The 19,242-nt window shown below is 37.6% G+C and overlaps 1 protein-coding gene across 5 annotated transcripts in view; it reads right to left on the bottom strand.

Annotated features, from left to right (window-relative positions):
• The window catches only part of LOC111062944 (tyrosine-protein phosphatase non-receptor type 21), a 127,665-nt gene that overhangs the window by 105,225 nt on the left and 3,198 nt on the right, over positions 1–19,242 (bottom strand). For 4 of the 5 annotated variants that reach the window (XM_039432645.1, XM_039432644.1, XM_039432646.1 and 1 more), the window contains exons 2-3: positions 7,957–8,133; positions 7,160–7,329 (exon numbers count right to left, since the gene is read on the bottom strand). In XM_039432645.1, the coding sequence (XP_039288579.1) occupies positions 7,160–7,329; positions 7,957–8,130 (344 nt within the window). In that variant the 5' untranslated portion in view covers positions 8,131–8,133. Of the gene's footprint in view, positions 1–347; positions 1,326–7,159; positions 7,330–7,956; positions 8,134–19,242 lie in introns of those variants that run through there. The other variant, XM_039432648.1, reaches the window with a different exon arrangement.

Genomic DNA, 19,242 nt, shown 5'->3' with positions numbered 1-19,242 from the left:
AGCAGAGAGTGGCACAGTTTGAAAGGGATTTCTTGTTTGAAAAGGGATTCCAAACTGTGCCACTCTCTGCTCGGTTGAGAAAGGGAACTCAGTTCACGTTCATTAAATGAATGAACGAGTTTTAATGAACGTGAACTGAGTTTCCATTTCTTTTATATATATATATATATATATATATATATATATATATATATATATATATATATATATATTGGCCCTGTCTTGAACAGTTCAACTAAACTTAGCTCTGTCAAAATTGTTAAAATTATTAGTTATTTATTATCCATAGGTGTTAAATTCAATCATATTATCAGTAACCAAACATACTTGTTCATATAAGTTCTTACCAGTGAAGTGTGTAGGCTGTGTAGTGTTTGTTTGATGATTTAATAATAGCACTGTGGTAGGTTGACACATTGTTTTGTGGGTAAGAGCTTTGATTGTCTGTTCCTGTTAGTAAATAAACATCAGCTGTGTGTTTGTGTTATCGAATCGAACAGAACAATTTGCTACCGGTACGGTTTCCGATTAACTAAACTATTTTCGGAACTAGCAAGTAGGCCTGAATCTTTATCTTGACTCTGACAGGATTATCACAGCCGACCAGCGTAAACAACAGTAGCCGCGTCCTTTGGTTTCCATGGCAACCCAACTCTTATCAGCTTGTCGAATCTAACTCAATACATTTTCCAAAAGGCGGGCGATTTTAAAAATACCACTTATGAATTCTACAACTTCTTTAACAACTTTTAATTGTTGAGTTGGTGCGTTCTATGTGTGTGCTGTGTTAAAGGACATAATGACTGTCTTCTTCTGATGCTGACGACCACGTTTAAAATAAACTGTCGTTTCCTGTTCTCTTGTCATTCTCCTTTTCCTGTCATCCTTTTTCTTTTTCAGGAGCTTCCACATTTCTTCCCCGCCTTGTTCGCTCTCTAGGCACTACTATCTCCTCTTTTTCACTTTCCTACAATATATTCAGTCAGCTGGTTCGTCTAGTAGCGAAATCAGGTTCAATAACGAGAGGAAAATCCACTCTCAACGAATACGGTAATATTCCTAATTAGAAAAAATGACTTCTCAACTCGAGACATACAAAACAACAAAGGACAACCTGGCCTTGTACTATAAAGCTTACTGTTTTAGAAAGAGCCATACTCTGGTTTGCGGAGATATTTGCTGGCGATGCTGCTCAACTGGATGTCCTGCTTCGGTTACTACCTCATCAAAAATTGACTGTGTAAAAGGTTACACTGATAATCATAAGAAGCATCCACCACATCAAATTCCAAAAAATCTTTCGCGTACGCTAGTAAATGGTTCGATTCCCAGTATCAAGCAGCAATTAGAATCCACAAATAGGGCGTCACTAGACTCGTCTTTGGGGTCTTTTCGGAAACCAGTTTGTTTCAATTCTTGCTCCCAGACAGATGGAAACATCCTGAAGACCAAAGATGAATTAATTGGTAGAATAGAACAGCTGACTGAGAGTCAATCAGCCTTAGTGGATGAGATACAACGTCTTACCCTGGAGTTAGAGAATAGAAACTCGACAGAGTTTTCACTTAGAGGTACTATGGTTGATAAGAGTACAATCGCCAAGTTGCCTTCTGATTTTTGTGAAAATTGTCAGAGTATTAATATAAATAACAGAAAACTTGAAGAATAAATTGATTCCTTGACCAAGACAGTTACATCCATGTCGATATCTATGGAGACATTGGGAGTGGACAATAATACTTTAAGAAATGAGGTAGACACACATAAAAAAGAAGCTGATAAATGGAGGGCACATCATGACAGCTCATGTGCCATGTCTTATGAACTTACCGGTCGGTAGTTCTATAAAGTTGCACAATAGGTTTTCACTGTTGCCAGTAGACGAGTCATCAACAGCCCATAGAGTTACAGTCAACTCACACATTCACAAATCACCGACAACGTCGAAAAAACATAAAACTCGATATTCTAGGCATATTAAAACTACAAATTCAGCTAGAAGTTCGGAAAAAGTGGAATCTTGCAGTGTTGGAAATGGAGATGTAACAGATGTCTGCAATTTGGCACTGAATTTGAAAAGGCGGCCAATTTCGGGTGGCAAAATCAGACTATTTTCTGCTAGCCAAGGTAGAAGACTAAACGAGCTGTTATCAGAAAGGACTGAGGCTCAAATCACCAGTATACTGAAGCCGGGGGCATTATTTAAATCAGTTACTTCTGAGTGTGACAAAGAATGTGGATCTATGTCGGCGCGTGACATGACGGTGCTGATGGGTGGCACAAATGACTGTTCGACGGGTTGCCATGAAAGCTACCTAGACACTCTTATAACGCAGCTTAAAAGTTTGACACACACTCGTGTTTTCTTAGCGAATGTACCATGCCGACACGATCTTCCATTGTCTTCACCTATCAATGCAACAATAATAAAAGTCAATGAAACGCTGAAGGTGCTCGCCAACCGCTTCACGAACGTCAAATTGTTCAATGTGCATGGACTGGGTAGACGCTTCTACACCCGTCATGGGTTGCATTTGAACTTGACTGGAAAGCGAGTCATTGCTGATAGGATTGTCCAGTGCTTTTCAACTGACCATGTTGCAGAACCTCATAACAACATAGACATTGATGAAATAACTTGTAATGACGCCACCTCAACAGACGAGCATTCACTTCCGCAGGTGTTATCAGCAGATTCAAACTCAAGTGAAAGTGACAAACAACAACTGAAGAACTCGATTGAAAGATGTGATGAAAATGAACTGATAACTGACACAGGTGATACTACTTTTTTAGATCCAAAGTAAATCTTAATTTAATGCATTGGAACATTCAGGGTATTAAAAAACTACTGGCACACGGTAAAGAAAATAAATCAACTAAGGAAAATAAAAAGAAAGTAACTAAAACAATCAGATTATTTTCAGAAATGAATGTTAATAACTTCATCAAAATTTTATCAAGTGAAAACTGGGATTCCCTTTTTCATATGAGCAGAATGATCTCAGACTCAATAAATTCCACACAATAATATTGTACAATAAATTCCACACAATGACAAATTTATACTTAGAGCAATCATTTCCGCGTAAAATTATAACAAGCCATAAATCACGCAACAATATTGATAAAGGCTGGATTACTTTAGGTATTCGTACATCGTGTGCCAGAGCTAGGGAATTACACTCTCAATCCAGATTACTTCACTGTCCTGAACTCAGAGCATATGTGAGACAGTACAAGAAAATTCTAAATAGGTGCATTAGACAGGCTAAAATATTACACAACAGTAACAGAATACGTCAGGCTGATAACAAAACAAAAATGGCTTGGAAAATAGTTAAACAAGAGACACATGAGGGAGGGAAAGAGTTGGAATTGTCGAGGGTATTCAATGATGCTCCAATTGAATCTACATTAAATTCATTCAATCAATTTTTTTCAAACATTTGCGACACATTGAAGTTAAGTACAGACATGGAAACTGCTTTTGAGTACTGTAATAGACAACAAAAAACAAACAGCATTTTAGTTTCATTTGCTCAGGTGACGGAACATGAGATAATTACCCTAATAAAGAAAATGAAAGCATCCAGAGCACCTGGCTGGGATGATTTTCCTCCTTTCCTTTTAAAAAAAATGTGCTATCCAAATGATTAAACCTTTAACTTTTCTAATTAATCAATCTTTTAAGCATGGTGGGTTCCCTGACATTTTAAAATACAGTAATGTGTTACCCTTTCTTAAAAAAGGAGATCCCAATGATCTGAGTAATTATAGACCAGTTGCAATACTGTCTGTATTCTCAGAGATATATGAGATGGCGGTTGTGTCTAGGTTGACTGCTCATTTAGAGAATAATGGATTATTGGTTGAAGACCAGTTTGGATTTCGTAAAAAGAAGGACATTTCTGGAGCAATCTATGATTTTGTCAAATATATGTCACTTGCAATTGATCGGTCGCAGCATGCTGCTGGCATATTCTGCGATCTTTCAAAAGCTTTTGACTGTGTAAATCATGAAATCCTGCTGGGAAAATTGAGCTTTTATGGAATAGCAGGCACAGCTCTAAGTTGGCTCCGCTCCTATCTTTCCGACAGGAAGCAATGTGTGAGAGATCCATCTTCTGCAAAATGTTCTTCATTTACCAGGGTCCAAAATGGAGTACCTCAAGGATCTGTCCTCGGACCTTTGCTCTTTTTGTTGTACATTAATGATTTACCCAAGGCAACAACCAATTCAAAGTTAATTATGTATGCGGATGACACAACTTGTATAGCATCAAACGCTGATCAGATCACATTGGTAACTCGATTAAAGAATACACTTATAGAAATCAACGAGTGGTTTAAAGTGAATGGACTTTCCTTAAATTGCAGTAAAACACACCTTATACAATTTCGTTCCATACGCAATCAAACGAGGATAGACGAGACTCACCTTCCAACCATTAGAAATAGCTTAATACTCTCCTCCTCAACTAAATTCTTGGGACTTGTAATCGACCAGAATTTTTCCTGGAAGGAGCACATTAAGAGCTTAATGAAAAAATTGAATCAGGCCTATTTTGTAATTTCAACTCTTTCCAACTCACTCGACAGAAACACATTATTGACAGTCTATTATGCATATGTTTACTCCCACTTGAGCTACGGCACAATATTTTGGGGTAACTCTGTAGACAGCTGAAGAATCTTCATCATGCAGAAAAAGATATTGAGAGTTATCTGTAGACTGAGATCAAGGGACTCATGTAAAGCATTTTTCAAAGACCTTAACATACTCACACTTCCTTCCATTTACATTTACCAGCTAGTAGTTTTTGTTAAAGTAAATATCAATAAGTTCCAATTTTGTACAGATAATCATAAATATAATACTCGAAATAGAAATATTATTGCATTTCCAATCAATAGAAATGTAGCTTTTGAAAAAACTCAATTTTATTCAGGAATGAGACTCTATAATAGGCTGCCAACAGACATTCGAAACATTGAATCAGTCATTTTATTCAAACAGGCAGTCAAAAAAATGTTATTAGAGAAAAGCCTATACGCAATCTCAGAATTTTATTCACAAGAAAATTGATTTTTTTTACATATGATATAATATATCATTACCATCCTTAAAGATACTTGACACTTGATACCTGAATAAATATTTTATTATTTTGATTGTATGTATTATAGTATAAGGATTAGTATTAGTACTGACAAGTTACCTGTCAAATGGGATTATTCCCAAAATTGATGTAATGTAATGATTATTAATAAATAAATATATATATATATTAAAGATAATTGCGAACAATTCAAATATAAGTTGAGATGAGTAAAAGATTCTTTTGAATTCACAAGGTTGGAGACAAGGTGAAAAGTTATTTCAATATTTTCAGGTGCACAGCTTCAAATCTCAATTTCAAGATTTGAGAGATTCACAATATCTATTTTTTATTAATCGTCCAGGATTCATTGCTTAAAATGAATATATTACTGAGAAATATTTCATAAGAATATTTGAGCAATTGGTCGTTATTGTACGAAAAGCGTGAAGAAACGTCGCATTTCATAAGCATCAGGAGATATTAACCTATGTTTTTATATATTTCATAGCAAGGTATGTGAAAGTAGCTGGAAAGAGGCGGAATTACTACTTTTTTGAGGTAAAATTTCAGCCAGACTGAGAATGTTTGGTAAGATAGAAGCTCACATTTCAACTTATTTCTACATATTATCATAGAAAAAAGATAGCATACGAAGGTATTCCATGGTATAGGTAGTTTATGTTCCACATTTCAAGCTGATTTCTGTTAACTCAAACCGACTAGGCTACTGTTTATTATTACGGTTTTGGCCGGGTGAGAGTGTACAGTGTACAAATGAACAGCAGCTACCAGCTTCACATAGCTTCACGAAAAACAACTACCTACTAGGACTATTGGCTTGAGTTAACATTGAAATTTGAAACATTAACGCCCTAAATAAAATTTTTCAAATCAAATCATTATTTTAAAGGCGTTGCACCCTTCAGTCTGTTGGTGCTACCTGGTCGCGGGTTCGAATCCCGCCCAATCCCATCGAATAGGCATGGACGTATGATCAACTCATAATTCACCCTCGCACTTCCCATTATCCACGCACAAGCAAAAAGCTTATGTGGGTATTTCAGGTTCTTTAATGTTTAAAAACTGTTTGAAATAATATTGATTTATTGATTCTTGGTTCAAGTACAAAATCAATGTTTCTGGTTTTTCGTACATTGGTAGATGTGTGCGCGAATATGTGTGTTGAATTGTTGTTACAGAATGTGAAAGTATGGGAAGTGTAGTATCAATGTTAAATATGTAATAATAATAATAATAATAATAATAATAATATAATAATAATAATAATATAATAATAATAATAAGTATTATTACTTATACAAGGCTTGTACAAGAGTTGGCACAAGATGGAGTGAAGAAAGAAAAGCTGCATTTTCTCAGAGAATGAAAAGCTGGTGGGCGAACAAGAAAACCGCCAAGTCTAATAAAAATCGATGATCATGATTTTACTCAGCGTCTTCCACTTCGGGAGCTCTACGACTAATAATAATAATAATAATAATAATATAATAATAATAATAATCATAATAGTGTATAATGTAATAAAATATGTAAGTAATAAAGAATTAGTGCTTGGATGTTTAATGAATATGTTGGTATCAGTGACAAAGGCGGGAAATACATGACAGTGGGCATCATCCGCAATAAAAAAATGATTAGTGATTATAATTTCTTCATTTAAATTGGTTTTGAACAATCTAAATTCAGAATTTCTTTTTTCAAGTGTGTGCATTGAAAATTGGACTAAAATTCAAAAGTGAATGAAACATAACTTACTTTTTGGACTTGGTGTATAAATCAAATTCGGGGAAGGAATAGTTTTGGGTTGTGCCTGTTGGTCCTTCCACAATCATTCTAATGATTTGTGTTTTGCGTATCATTGAATAAATGAATAGATAAATATACCATGGGATATCTGCTATTTGCTATCCGACTTATATGCTATATTTTCTCTATGATATTATCAAAGTTAATCTATTAAATTTCATTATAGAGCGGATTATTGATAAAGAGTGTAAACATGCGCATGACCATAGAAGACATGTATCACATACCGTGTCATCTCATCGTGAAGCTGACTGACGCCTGAGACATAGTACATGACTCGCAGATAGAGGTTGGGCTCCCTGGCATGCTTGTCCAGCTGCCTCTTGAGCGGCCGCTCCATTTCCATCCAGCGCGGCGCTCCATCTCTGTTAATGTAGCGCAGTCCGAAAAACTCTTGCTGTAAACATTCAAATTGAAACTATAAAATGAACATAATCGAAACAGCATATTCATAAAAAGTAATTATAAAATGATTATAAGCCGAGAAAAATTATTGGACACTTAAAATAGTGCAGAGAGTTACTGATAAGAGAGATCTTTTGTTGGGCTGATGTTCTCAAAAACCCAAGGCTTGTACATGGGTTATGAGAAGAATGGTGATAGAATATGATCAATTAGTATTTTTGTTCAACTCTTAGGGCCGGACTCGGAATTTGGTCAAGTTTTAGACTTTAAACAGCTGGAGTCAGAAAATTGGCTTTCCGAAACGGGGCGTAGTCGTAGTCATTGTCATAGTTTAAATTAAATTTCGAAAAAAACTAGAAAATTGAACAAAAAATAAAATAAAGAGAAAATAGTCTAAAGTTTAAGCTATTTTGAATTATTAAGGATAATATAATTATAATGTTTTATTTCGTCAAGGAGAAACGTTTCCAATTATAGAAATGATGAAATAAAAACTGAACAAGTTGAGCGAGTGATAGTTTCAACAATGTATCATAATCAAGTGACAAATTTTCAAACTAAGGAAGAAATAAGAATGATGTGACTCAAACTTCTAGTAACTTATTGTAATCTTACAAACCTGATTTAATCCAAGTCGTTGACAGACATTATCGAGACATTCCCGGCCCACACTCTCTGCTGACAACGTGCATTCAATATTGGTGCTATCCAACAATTCTACACAGATGACGAATAACGATTTCGATACAACATTATACTGTCGGCTCTTCTTCAACCTCAGTTTGAAAGGCATTGTCTAGAAAAGTGAAATTATACTAGCGATTTGAGCAACACACGAGACAATGAAAATTTACAAGCAAATTTTGAACTAAAACAGTAATAATGATTCAACTAATAAAAGTAAAATAATCATCGAAAATTATCTAAGTTATTAAATCTAAAAATAATTTGAACACTAGAATAAAATTTTTTCACCAAATTCAGTTCTCAAACACTCAAGCCAAGAGCTGCTCATCCTAGTTTTTTCCACAAAATTTCTTAGTAATCCAGTAGTCTCCATCCATGACCAGCACTTGCTGGATAGATTGGTTCATAAAAAAATATAAAACTTAATAACTAGACTGAGATCAAGATGGGAGGCCAGTAATAAATCTCAGAAAACATTGGATTGACTCTTCATCCAGGGAGTAGACTCACAAGTTACTCACGAAGTGCCTTCTTGAAGATGTTTTTCTCCTGTTCACGGAAATACACCGGCATCCTGTTGTAAACCTTAAGTGCATGGACAGGGAAGCTATTATGAGATCGAGTCAGTCTGGCCTGAGGCAAATTGATGTCATTCCTCCTCCTTGTGAAGTTACTATGTACATGTCCTCTCTGCTGAAAGATATGATGTTATCACGTACACCCTGAGTACCTTCAGAGGTAGGTGATTGATACCCAGGTGTTGCACCTGGACGACTTAGCTCAGTCGTAATGTGGGCGGGGAAAGGAGACAAGTTTAAGTTCCTCTTCTTCCTTCTTTGTGCCTTAGCTGGTGTGGACAGCACCTCCTGGTGCTTCTGACGGCGTGAAGGTCGCTCTCTACTCTGATGACACAACTTCGAGGTAATTTTGTATTGGCCTTACGGTCTCGATTCCGCTCCAGTATAGTAGAAAGAGGAAGGATAGAAGGGTGGGACGGCAGCCAACGGGCCGCTGTGCCCGGAGAGGATAGACGGTAAGGGACGGCAGCCAACGGGCCGCTGTGCCCTGGGAGGATGAGAGGGAAGGGATGGCAAACGGGCCGCTGTGCCCTGGGAGGATGAGAGGAAAGGGACGGCAGCCGACGGGCCGCTGTGCCCTAGGAGGATAGGCAGAAAGGGATGGCAGCCGACGGGCCGCTGTGCCCTGGGAGGATGGGTGGAAAGGGACGGCAGCCAACGGGCCGCTGTGACCTGGGAGGATAGGCGGAAAGGGACGGCAGCCGAAGGGGCCGCTGTGCCCTGGGAGGATGGGTGGAAAGGGACGGCAGCCGACGGGCCGCTGTGCCCTGGGAGGATTAGAGGAAAGGGACGTACGGCAGCCAACGGGCCGCTGTACCAGGAGAGGAGGAAAGGGACGTACGGCAGCCAACGGGCCGCTATACAAGGAGTAGGAAGGTTGTGAGCGGAATGCTTTGGTCTGGGGCTCGTCCGGCGTTTAAATTTTAAACTTAAATTACATTCAACTGGCATCATAAGGAATATCTACTTAGCATATGCACATGTTCTATTCACATATTGTTTGGAGGTGTGGGGTGGCGCATATGATACTCATTTGAAGAAAGTTTTCATTTTGCAGAAATTTTTAGTCAAAGCAGCCTTGGGCAAACCAAGGATCTATCCTAGTAGGGACGTTTTCCAAGAAATGAATGTTCTCACCATAAGACAGCAATATATAAAAAACTTAATCCTTTCTATTAATAAAACTAAACATTTACCAACAATCCGTGCTCTCAATTACAACACTTGTCCATCGATTACAATGAAATTCATGGTCAGACTCTCCAGACTTTCAGTAAGTAGAAGACAGTATGAACACAACTGCAATATGCTGATTAATATGATTCCCTTAAACTTATTCACCCATAAAATAAACAAAAAACTTACAAAAGATATTGATGAATGGGTAAAAGCTAGAATATTTTTCAAAATAGACTTTTAATCATAAAATTACACATAATAGATTGATTTGGTGAATACCTAAAATAAAATTGTGATTTTGTGAATTTCAACAAAGCTCTTTTTTTGTGTTTCAGTCAAGAAGGAAAAATCTTTCAATGATTTGAACTGAACTCATTGCTAGCAATCAGACACATGTCTCTGCTAGCAATTACTGCCGGTAAAATGAGTACAACTGGGATTTCAGTTATGTTATATGTAATTTATTTTTATTATTTCTAGAATAGAGTATATTCTGAATTTCTGTATGATGTACCCAATTATTATGTAAATTTGTAATTGTAAAAATCTTGTATATATGGCAAATAAATTGAATTGAAATAAAAAAAAAAATACTCTCCCAAAGTAAAGGGGATGGAGTTGCGCCGCCGCCAGAGGTGGTAAGAATCATCTCGATGCGCAAAAGATGATGCACCATTGGTACCCTCTTTATCTCCGCGTTCAGCCATCTTTGCTGATAGCTGAGCGTCTTTCAATGATATTATTAATTATTTTCTCGTCACAATTTTACTTTGTGACACCCCACTCCTACTTTGGGGGGAGGGTATCAGAGCCCTCCATGGCACCAACTTAAAAGGTGTGGGCCATCTAGGCATCACCTTTAGAGGTGTATGCCACTCACTATGAGTGTCATCTATGCCTGGTCTACAGGCACATATTTACACCATCCATCCGGTAATCAGATTTTTATACATGGCTTGCCGGCCCGTTTGCGCTTACTTGGTGTCGAGATGCGGTGACACAACACTGGATCCTTATTCCTTGAGGGTCCTGGTGTGGGATCCTGGGACTGTGGGACTACCTCTTTGACAGTCCAAGACTGTGTTTGCTCTTCTACATCCATATCAGTTGAGGAGGGTATTGACTCCTCCACATCCATGACAGTAGGGGGTGGTATTGACTCTTCCACATCCATGACAGGGGGGGGGGGTGGTATTGTCTTTTCCACATCCCTCTCGGAGTTACCACTTGTGTTGGTGGCTGGGGCATGAATCGTGGCCCGCCGTTCAGAGTCAGTCATCTCATCCCTGTGATCCATCACTATGTTGCCCCAGGATTCTTGCCTTGGAATATATGACAACTCCGCCTTGCTATCAATCAAGGCATCAAGTTTGACTCCATTCAAACCAACCTGCATGAACATCCTTCTGTTGCGAGTCTTGTTGTCCTGAGAATCGGAATCTACAGCTGATATTGTTGGGACTGCTGTTAGCTGTTGTCTTAGTCCCCAATAAGAGAGATCACAACATAATTAGTGGACTTGAAGGATTCAGTTGGGGAGGATCCCACTCCACTTCTCTCGTGAATGTGTGAATATTCACTCTGTTTTCACGCATAAATTCCATGCCTAATAGCAACTCTTGTCCAAGTCCTTCCATTATAGACGCTGCTAGTGGAACTGTGATTTGTTCTATAGTTACATTAGTTGTCAGCTTCCCATTTAATGGGGTAGATCGTCCATCAGCTAATATTGCATGGTGATGAGTTGGTACCTTCCTTATCATCCCTATTTTTCGGATAACTTCATAAACCTCGCTACTCATATAATTAGCTTCAGCGCCAGTATCTAGCAATGCACAACACTTTTTACCACCGATTGTCACGGTAATGAATAGTCTGTTGTCCCTTGATGACTCTTCAATCACAGGAATCCTGTGCGCTGTTCGCATCACTGCTGTCTTGTTTGGAGTTTTATTCTCCTTCTGCATATCACAAACACATTTCAGTGCTCTCTTTCCGCGCCTTTTACATGGTGGGATATTGGGACAGTGTGATCTCCAGTGCCCTGGTCTCTTGTATTGCCAACACATGGGTTCAGACTCACTAAGAGATGGTCTGTTACTAGTAGGGGTTACAACTGTCTCAACCTTGAGCCTTGTAATCTTTTTTGTGTCCTCAGTCATGAGAACTCTCGAATTCTGTCTATTCTGTTTCTCCTCTGCTTTGATTTGTTCATACTCCTCGCGAATTTTTCCAATTCGTTGATACTATGAACATCTGATCGCCGAATATACAATTTGTACCGTGGGCGGAGATTCTTATACACTCTCTGCAATTTATTTTCGTCTGTGAAACCTCCTTGACGCCTCATGAGTGTCAGTACATCTTCAAGAAATTCGTCAAATGACTCACCTTCCTTTTGCTTCCTTGTCTGGATTAGATTCTCGAGGTCCTCCTCATAGGTAAGTGGATAGTAGCGTGATCTGTAATCTGTCACAAAATTGTCCTACAATTTCCACTGGTCATGACGATTACGCATCCATAGGGTAGCTTTACCAACTAGTAATTCAGGAAGGGCAACTAGTAGTTGGTTGCCAGTAAGCCCATAGGCTTGTTGTAGCTCGTCTAGCCTTTCAAGGAAGCTGGGAGCATCTGATTGGCCATCAAAGACAGTCCCCAGTTTCTTACTTTGTCACATACCACCCCTGGGTCCATGAGGAGGTTTGTGTGAATATTGGTTCTAACCTCAGTATGGGTACCTGTCACCGAGTGTTTAGTGTCCCCACTGCTTCCGCTCATTATGCCAGATCTTGGGCTGGGATAGTGTACTGCCATCTTCTTATGTTGTTCCACTAACAACCTTCTCAGCTCGGCATGTGTTCCAGATGACACTATGCCCCAATCTTGTAGAAGATTGAATGCTTCATCCTTTTTCAATCTATAGATCCAGGAAACTCTGGGGTCGGCTATCACCCAAGGGTTTATGTCCTCGACCGACTGACCCTCTATCAGCTCCTGGTGCTGAGCATCTAAATCAGCCTCGCCCTGTTCAATCATGATGATTCTTACTTCTTTGCCTCGTGCCCCAAGTGCGGGCGCCAATCTATCACATACACCCTGAGTACCTTCAGAGGTAGGTGATTGATACCCAGGTGTTGCTCCTGGATGACTTAGCTCAGTCGTAATGTGGGCGGAGAAAGGAGGCAAGTTGAAGTTCCTCTTCATCCTTCTTTGTGCCTTAGCTGGTGTGGACAGCACCTCCTGGTGCTTCTGACGGCGTGAAGGTCACTCTCTACTCTGATGACACCACTTCGAGGTAATTTTTTATTGGCCTTACAGCCTCGGTTCCGCTCCAGTATAGTAGGAAGAGGAAGGATAGACGGGAGGGACGGCAGCCAACGGGCCGCTGTGCCCGGAGAGGATAGACGGTAAGGGATGGCAGCCAATGGGCCGCTGTGCCCTGGGAGGATGGATGGAAAGGGACGGCAGCCAACAGGCCGCTGTGCCCTGGGAGGATGAGAGGGAAGGGACGGCAGCCAATGGGCCGCTGTGCCCTGGGAGGATGAGAGGAAAGGGACGGCAGCCAACAGGCCGCTGTGCCCTGGGAGGATGGGTGGAAAGGGATGGCAGCCAACAGGCCGCTGTGCCCTGGGAGGATGGGTGGAAAGGGATGGCAGCCGACGGGCCGCTGTGCCCCGGGAGGATGAGAGGAAAGGGACATATGGCAGCCAACAGGCCGCTGTACCAGGAGAGGAGGACAGGGACATATGGCAGTGAACGGGCCGTTATACAAGGAGTAGGAAGGTTGTGAGCGGAATGCTATGGTCTGGGGCTCGTCCAGCGTTTAAATACTCTCCCAAAGTAGAGGGGATGGAGTTGCGCCGCCGCCAGAAACGGTAAGAATCATCTCGATGCGTGAAAGGTGATGCAAGGTTTGAGTTGAATTCATTGTTTCCTATTGACTGGCTCATTATTCTTCTCCGTTATATTCCTAAACTCTGGTAATGTATTGTTTTATTTTTCTCCTATTCATTTTTTTTTATTCCATATCATTTTTGAAATATATTTTTTTTCTTTCATCCTGCGTGATGAATAATAGATTATTATAATTATTAATATTAGATTAATTTTTCATATATTTTCCTTGTTGAATTTGTATCTGCCAGCTTTCTCTGTCTCTGTTTTGTTCCTTGTCTAACTGCATTGCTCTCAACTGTACTCCATTATGCAGACGTGATTTTATCACTTGCATGGTTGACTATTTCCACATATTTTTCATTTATAGCTGTATAGTGTAGGCAAGAATGAGATTTATCAGTATTATTATTTATTTTTTAATATTTAAGTGATGAATTTCCTTCATGTATTATACTCCATTATTATGTGTCATTATCATTATTTTAGTATTAATAAGTAGTTGGTTATTTTCTTACACTTGCACAAGTTGTTTGTTTATTTTGTTATTTTCTTGTGGAAATAAATATATTATTATTATTATTTATCCAGAGCACCTTCTTTTGCAGAAGCAAGATCCTTCTACAGCCTGCTGCATGACCCCAAAGCACTATGCCATAATTGATATGGCTGTGGAAGAGGCCATGGTATGCTGTAACCAGGTACTCCAAAGAAACATGACCGCTCAGCTTATGCATCAAATAAGAGACTCTTGACAGTCTATTGCAGATCATGTCAACATGTTGCTCCCATGTCAAAGTGGCATCCATCATAAATCCGAGCTGCCTCACACTGCAATCCAGGATCGATCCCTGAGGCACACCACAGCACACATCACGAGCATCTGACACAGCACTGACAATTGACACCACCTGTCTACAATTAGACAGGTAGATAAAAACTTTGAAGAATTGGTTCATTATTTGGCTAATATAAACTTAAATTTCATATTATTGCCTTGTCAGAAACGTGGATTATGGATGTTGCTCATTTTACTTAGTCTTGAAGGATATAATGTTGTACAAAAGAAAAGTAAACACTCGAAGTGTGATGGAATATGTTTATTTGTTGATAGAAATTTTCATTTTGATATGATCAATTTGGATATTGAAGAATCAAATTCCATTGGTATGGCATGTTCAATTGATAACATCAAATATAAAATAATATTAATTTATCACTCTCCAGCTACAAACATTAATAATTTTGTAACAAGTCTAGACGCTTGTTTAAACAGAATGAAGGACACTATCAATGTAATTATAATGGGCAATATAAATCTTAATATTTTAGAAACAATAGTTTAACAAATGAGTTCTTGAGCACACTACATATCAATGGATTTAAATCCTACATCAATAAGCCGACAAGGATAGTCAATGGAAATGGTACCTGCATAGACCACATATTTTTTAAGGAGGGGGAAACAATAGAGACCTGCTGCTGGCGTGATTATTAAAACTAATATAACAGATCACTACAGTATTTCACTGCACTTGAGTGAAGCCATGAAAAATAACACGGTAACAGAGAAGTTATGGACTAAAACTGTAACTGATTTTGACGAATTTAATAGCCGACTTACAGGTTGAAAACTGGTCTGATGTTTACAGCACCGAAAATATCGATCAAATGGTTAGTAATTTCATTGAAAAATTGACACAACTAACACACAAAAGAACAAAAACAATAAGACTAAGTAAAAAAATAAACCACTAAAAAATGGATAACACCCAGTCTAGTCAATGCAATCCGAGAAAGAGACAAATTACACAGGAAACTCTCATGACAACCGAACAATATTGAATTACAAACCCGATATAAGAACTACAGAAATACTTTAAATAATTTAATAAAAAAAAACAGAAATAGATTATTTCAATGAGAAGTTTGATGAACATAAGAATAATGCAAAGAAAACTTGGGAATACATTAATGAACTGCTTGAAACGAAGAAAAACACCAAAGATATTAGCCTTGATGCAAATATACTTAACGATTATTTTGCTAATGTAGGTTATCATTTACCAAAAAAATAGCAGTAAATGTTGATAATATCCCAGTTCCACACTCGCTATCTAATTCATGTCGGCACAGTATCTTTCTCAACCCCACAAACTCAAATGAAATATTGACAATTATAAATCAGTTAAAAAACAAATCTACACCTGGACCCGATAACCTTACAGGACCTTTCATAAAAAAAATTGCTCAATACATAACCGAACCCTTAAAACATATATTCAACAAATGTTTAAATAAAGGATATTTCCCCCAATTTTCAGAGAAGCCAGAATCATACCAATACCTAAAACTGGAGATTTAAAAAAGCCAGAAAATTATAGACCTATAAGCTTAATAAGTAACTTTTCTAAAATATTGGAAAAAATACTACAAAACAGAATAATGAGTTTTTTGGAAAAAGAAAATATAATAGATAAAAAGCAATTTGGCTTCCAAAAAAATAAGTCTACCAAAGATGCAGTCATCCACTTGAATAAAATAATTTTTGACAACTTCAATAGCAATAGAAAAACTCTTGCAATATTCATGGATCTATCAAAGGCTTTTGATACCATACCTCACAATATACTATTAAACAAATTAGATAGGACTGGAATTAGAGGCGTAGCAAATGATTTATTTGCCTCATACTTAACTGAATGTAAACAATACCTACATCTACATGATCAAACTGATATTAAATATTCATCAGGTTTCAGCTTGCCTCAAGGTTCGGTGTTATCACCAATTCTGTTTCTGTTGTATGTGAATGACCTACTCAAAATAAACCTACAAAATTGCACTACTGTCTTTTGCAGATGATACTGTTTTGATCTTCAGTTGCAAAAGCTGGGAAGAAACCTTCAATATAGCAAATAGAAACCTAATTACAGTTAAAAAATGGCTGCAAGACCATATATTGACTTTAAATGCTGATAAAACTAAGTACATCACTTTTTCACCCAATATAACTGGACAACCAGCAACTGATTTAAGTCTTACAATAGAAACAGCAAATAATCACAATGAAAACACTACAGATAATACAGAAGTTCATAATAAAACATTAGAAAGGGCGCAAACAATTAAATATCTGGGTATACTATTAGATCAAAATATTAAATGGAACAAGCACATTGATTATTTATGCTCAAAGCTGAAATACCTAATTTACATTTTTTACAAAATAAATAAAATAAAAAACATAGACATAATACGAAAAATTTACTTTGCATATGCTCAATCACTATTTCAATACATTATTGAAGTATGGGGAGGTGCATATGACACGCATTTAAAAAAGTTATTTATCCTACAAAAACATATTATAAGAGCAGCATTAGGAAGGCCACGACTCTATCCTAGTAGGGAAATATTTCTTGAATTTAAGGTTCCAACAATAAGACAGAATTATATGAAAAACTTCATATTCCATATCAATAAAAATAAAACTAATTTTGCTACACACATTTCACCCCATAATACACATCCTAACAACAGATTTAACACAGAACTCATCAAGCTAACCATATGCAGGCATCAATTTCAATATTATTGTAACTACATTATAAACAAAATTCCAAATGACTTTATAGATAAAAAATCACACGTGATTCAATTAAAAGTATAGAATATTGTATTGACCAAAATGTATTCTTTAAACTAGTGGTATAAAGTATAATGTTGTATACAAATAATTGTTACTAAAAACAGTGAGCGATGGGCATGTATACTCTTGAACCAGGCTTGTAATTGTCCCAAGTCACATTACAGGAACTTCTTTTTATTGTATCAGTTCATTTGTTTTTCTTTAAGAAAGTTTCACTGTCATGATGGCCTCAAGATGTCACAGTGATTAATTAGATTAAAATTTTCATCATAGTATAGTATGTATAGTATTCTGTAGTATTTTTTTTGCTGTGAGCCTGTGCGTTTTTTTTTTTTTTGTATAATAGGTATAGCTTCATTAGCATGATTAAATTTTTAGCATTGTAATTTCTTCGTTAGCATTATGAATTGTATATTAATTCATATACTGACCTGAATTGATACAGAATGAATAAACTGCAACTCACTGCCAACACACAAGGAATCTTATGTTGGCAGTGCCAAGTATTACAGTGATGTTATTGATGCACTTAAGTTACAATCAATGTTATTTATATTGTATTGTAAAAATATGTATTTAGATAATCCCTCAGCAACCCAAGGGCCACACCCTGAACGCCATATCAGTGGATGCGTTCATATATTTCAAATAGAAGGCAGTTCGTGACAGTTAGAAGAAGAACTTATGATACCTTCAAATCAAGATTTCAACTTGAAATCTTCAAATCTGAACTTAGAAGGGTGACTCGAGGCGTTCCCCAGGGATCTATTTTAGGCCCTATCCTCTTCATTATCTACTTGAAAGACCTCCCTTCAGTTTTGAACCTACAAATACCTCGAAATTCACATGTGCAGCTGTGTATGTATGCTGATGACACTACGCTTAATGTAGCTGGTGACAACAAGGAAGAACTTGAAGAACGCACTAATTTAGGTCTGCTTCAGCTTGACAAATTCTTCAAGGATCATTGCTTGAGACTGAATCCAACTAAATGTGAGGCTATAAAGTTTTCAGCTGGAATTCGTGAGGATGAGGAGACTGAATTCACTGTTGATGGTCACGTACTTCAGGAAACCTCAAACTCAAAGTTCCTGGGTTTGACAATAGACCAACGATTGTCTTGGAAGTCACATGTGGATGGCATATTGAAGAAGCTGAACTCTGGCCTCTATTCACTCAGGGTATTGTCGAATTATTCAAGTCAGGCTACACTGAGAACCATCTACTTTGCAAACATTCATTCTCACCTAGCGTTTGGAGTAGGACTCTATGGAGGAACATCTCTTGAAAACTTGAAAAAATTATTCACAGTTCAGAAAAAAGCAGTCAGAATCATATTGAAGTTAGGTTTCAGAGAGTCTGTGAGAGAAAAATTCAAAAGCCTCAACATATTGACAATTTATGGACTGTACATAATAGAATGTATTCTGACATTGAAATTTAAAAATGAAGAATATGTTAATCACCGGTATCATACACGCTCAAGGAGAACATATGCACTTCATCAGCACAGGAGACACTTCTTTGAAAAACGGCCATCATACATGGGAGCAAAGTTCTTCAACAAGCTGCCGATTGATGTCAGAGAGAAGGAGGGTGCAGACTTCAAGAGAGAACTGAAGAGATATTTAATTTCTATGAGCCTGTACTCAATTCAGGAGTATCTAAATTGAATTGTTGTTAATGTTGAAATTCTTTGACCTCTTTTACTGTGACGTTATTTATATTGTATTGATGCAATGATGAATAAAGAATTATTTGATTTGATTTGATTTGATATCTCTCGAGTTTCTCTAACAATATACAATGAGAAACACAGTCAAAGGCCTTGGTTAGGTCACACAGGGTTACTGCCACTGAGTGTTTATCATCCATTGCTGCCAGCAAGGATTCAACCAAGCTATGAACAGCATCT

Source organism: Nilaparvata lugens, chromosome 7, assembly GCF_014356525.2.
Source record: "Nilaparvata lugens isolate BPH chromosome 7, ASM1435652v1, whole genome shotgun sequence".
NCBI lineage: Eukaryota > Metazoa > Arthropoda > Insecta > Hemiptera > Delphacidae > Nilaparvata > Nilaparvata lugens.
Note: the sequence above shows the minus strand (reverse complement) of the source record. Positions and strands in the feature narration are given on the sequence as shown.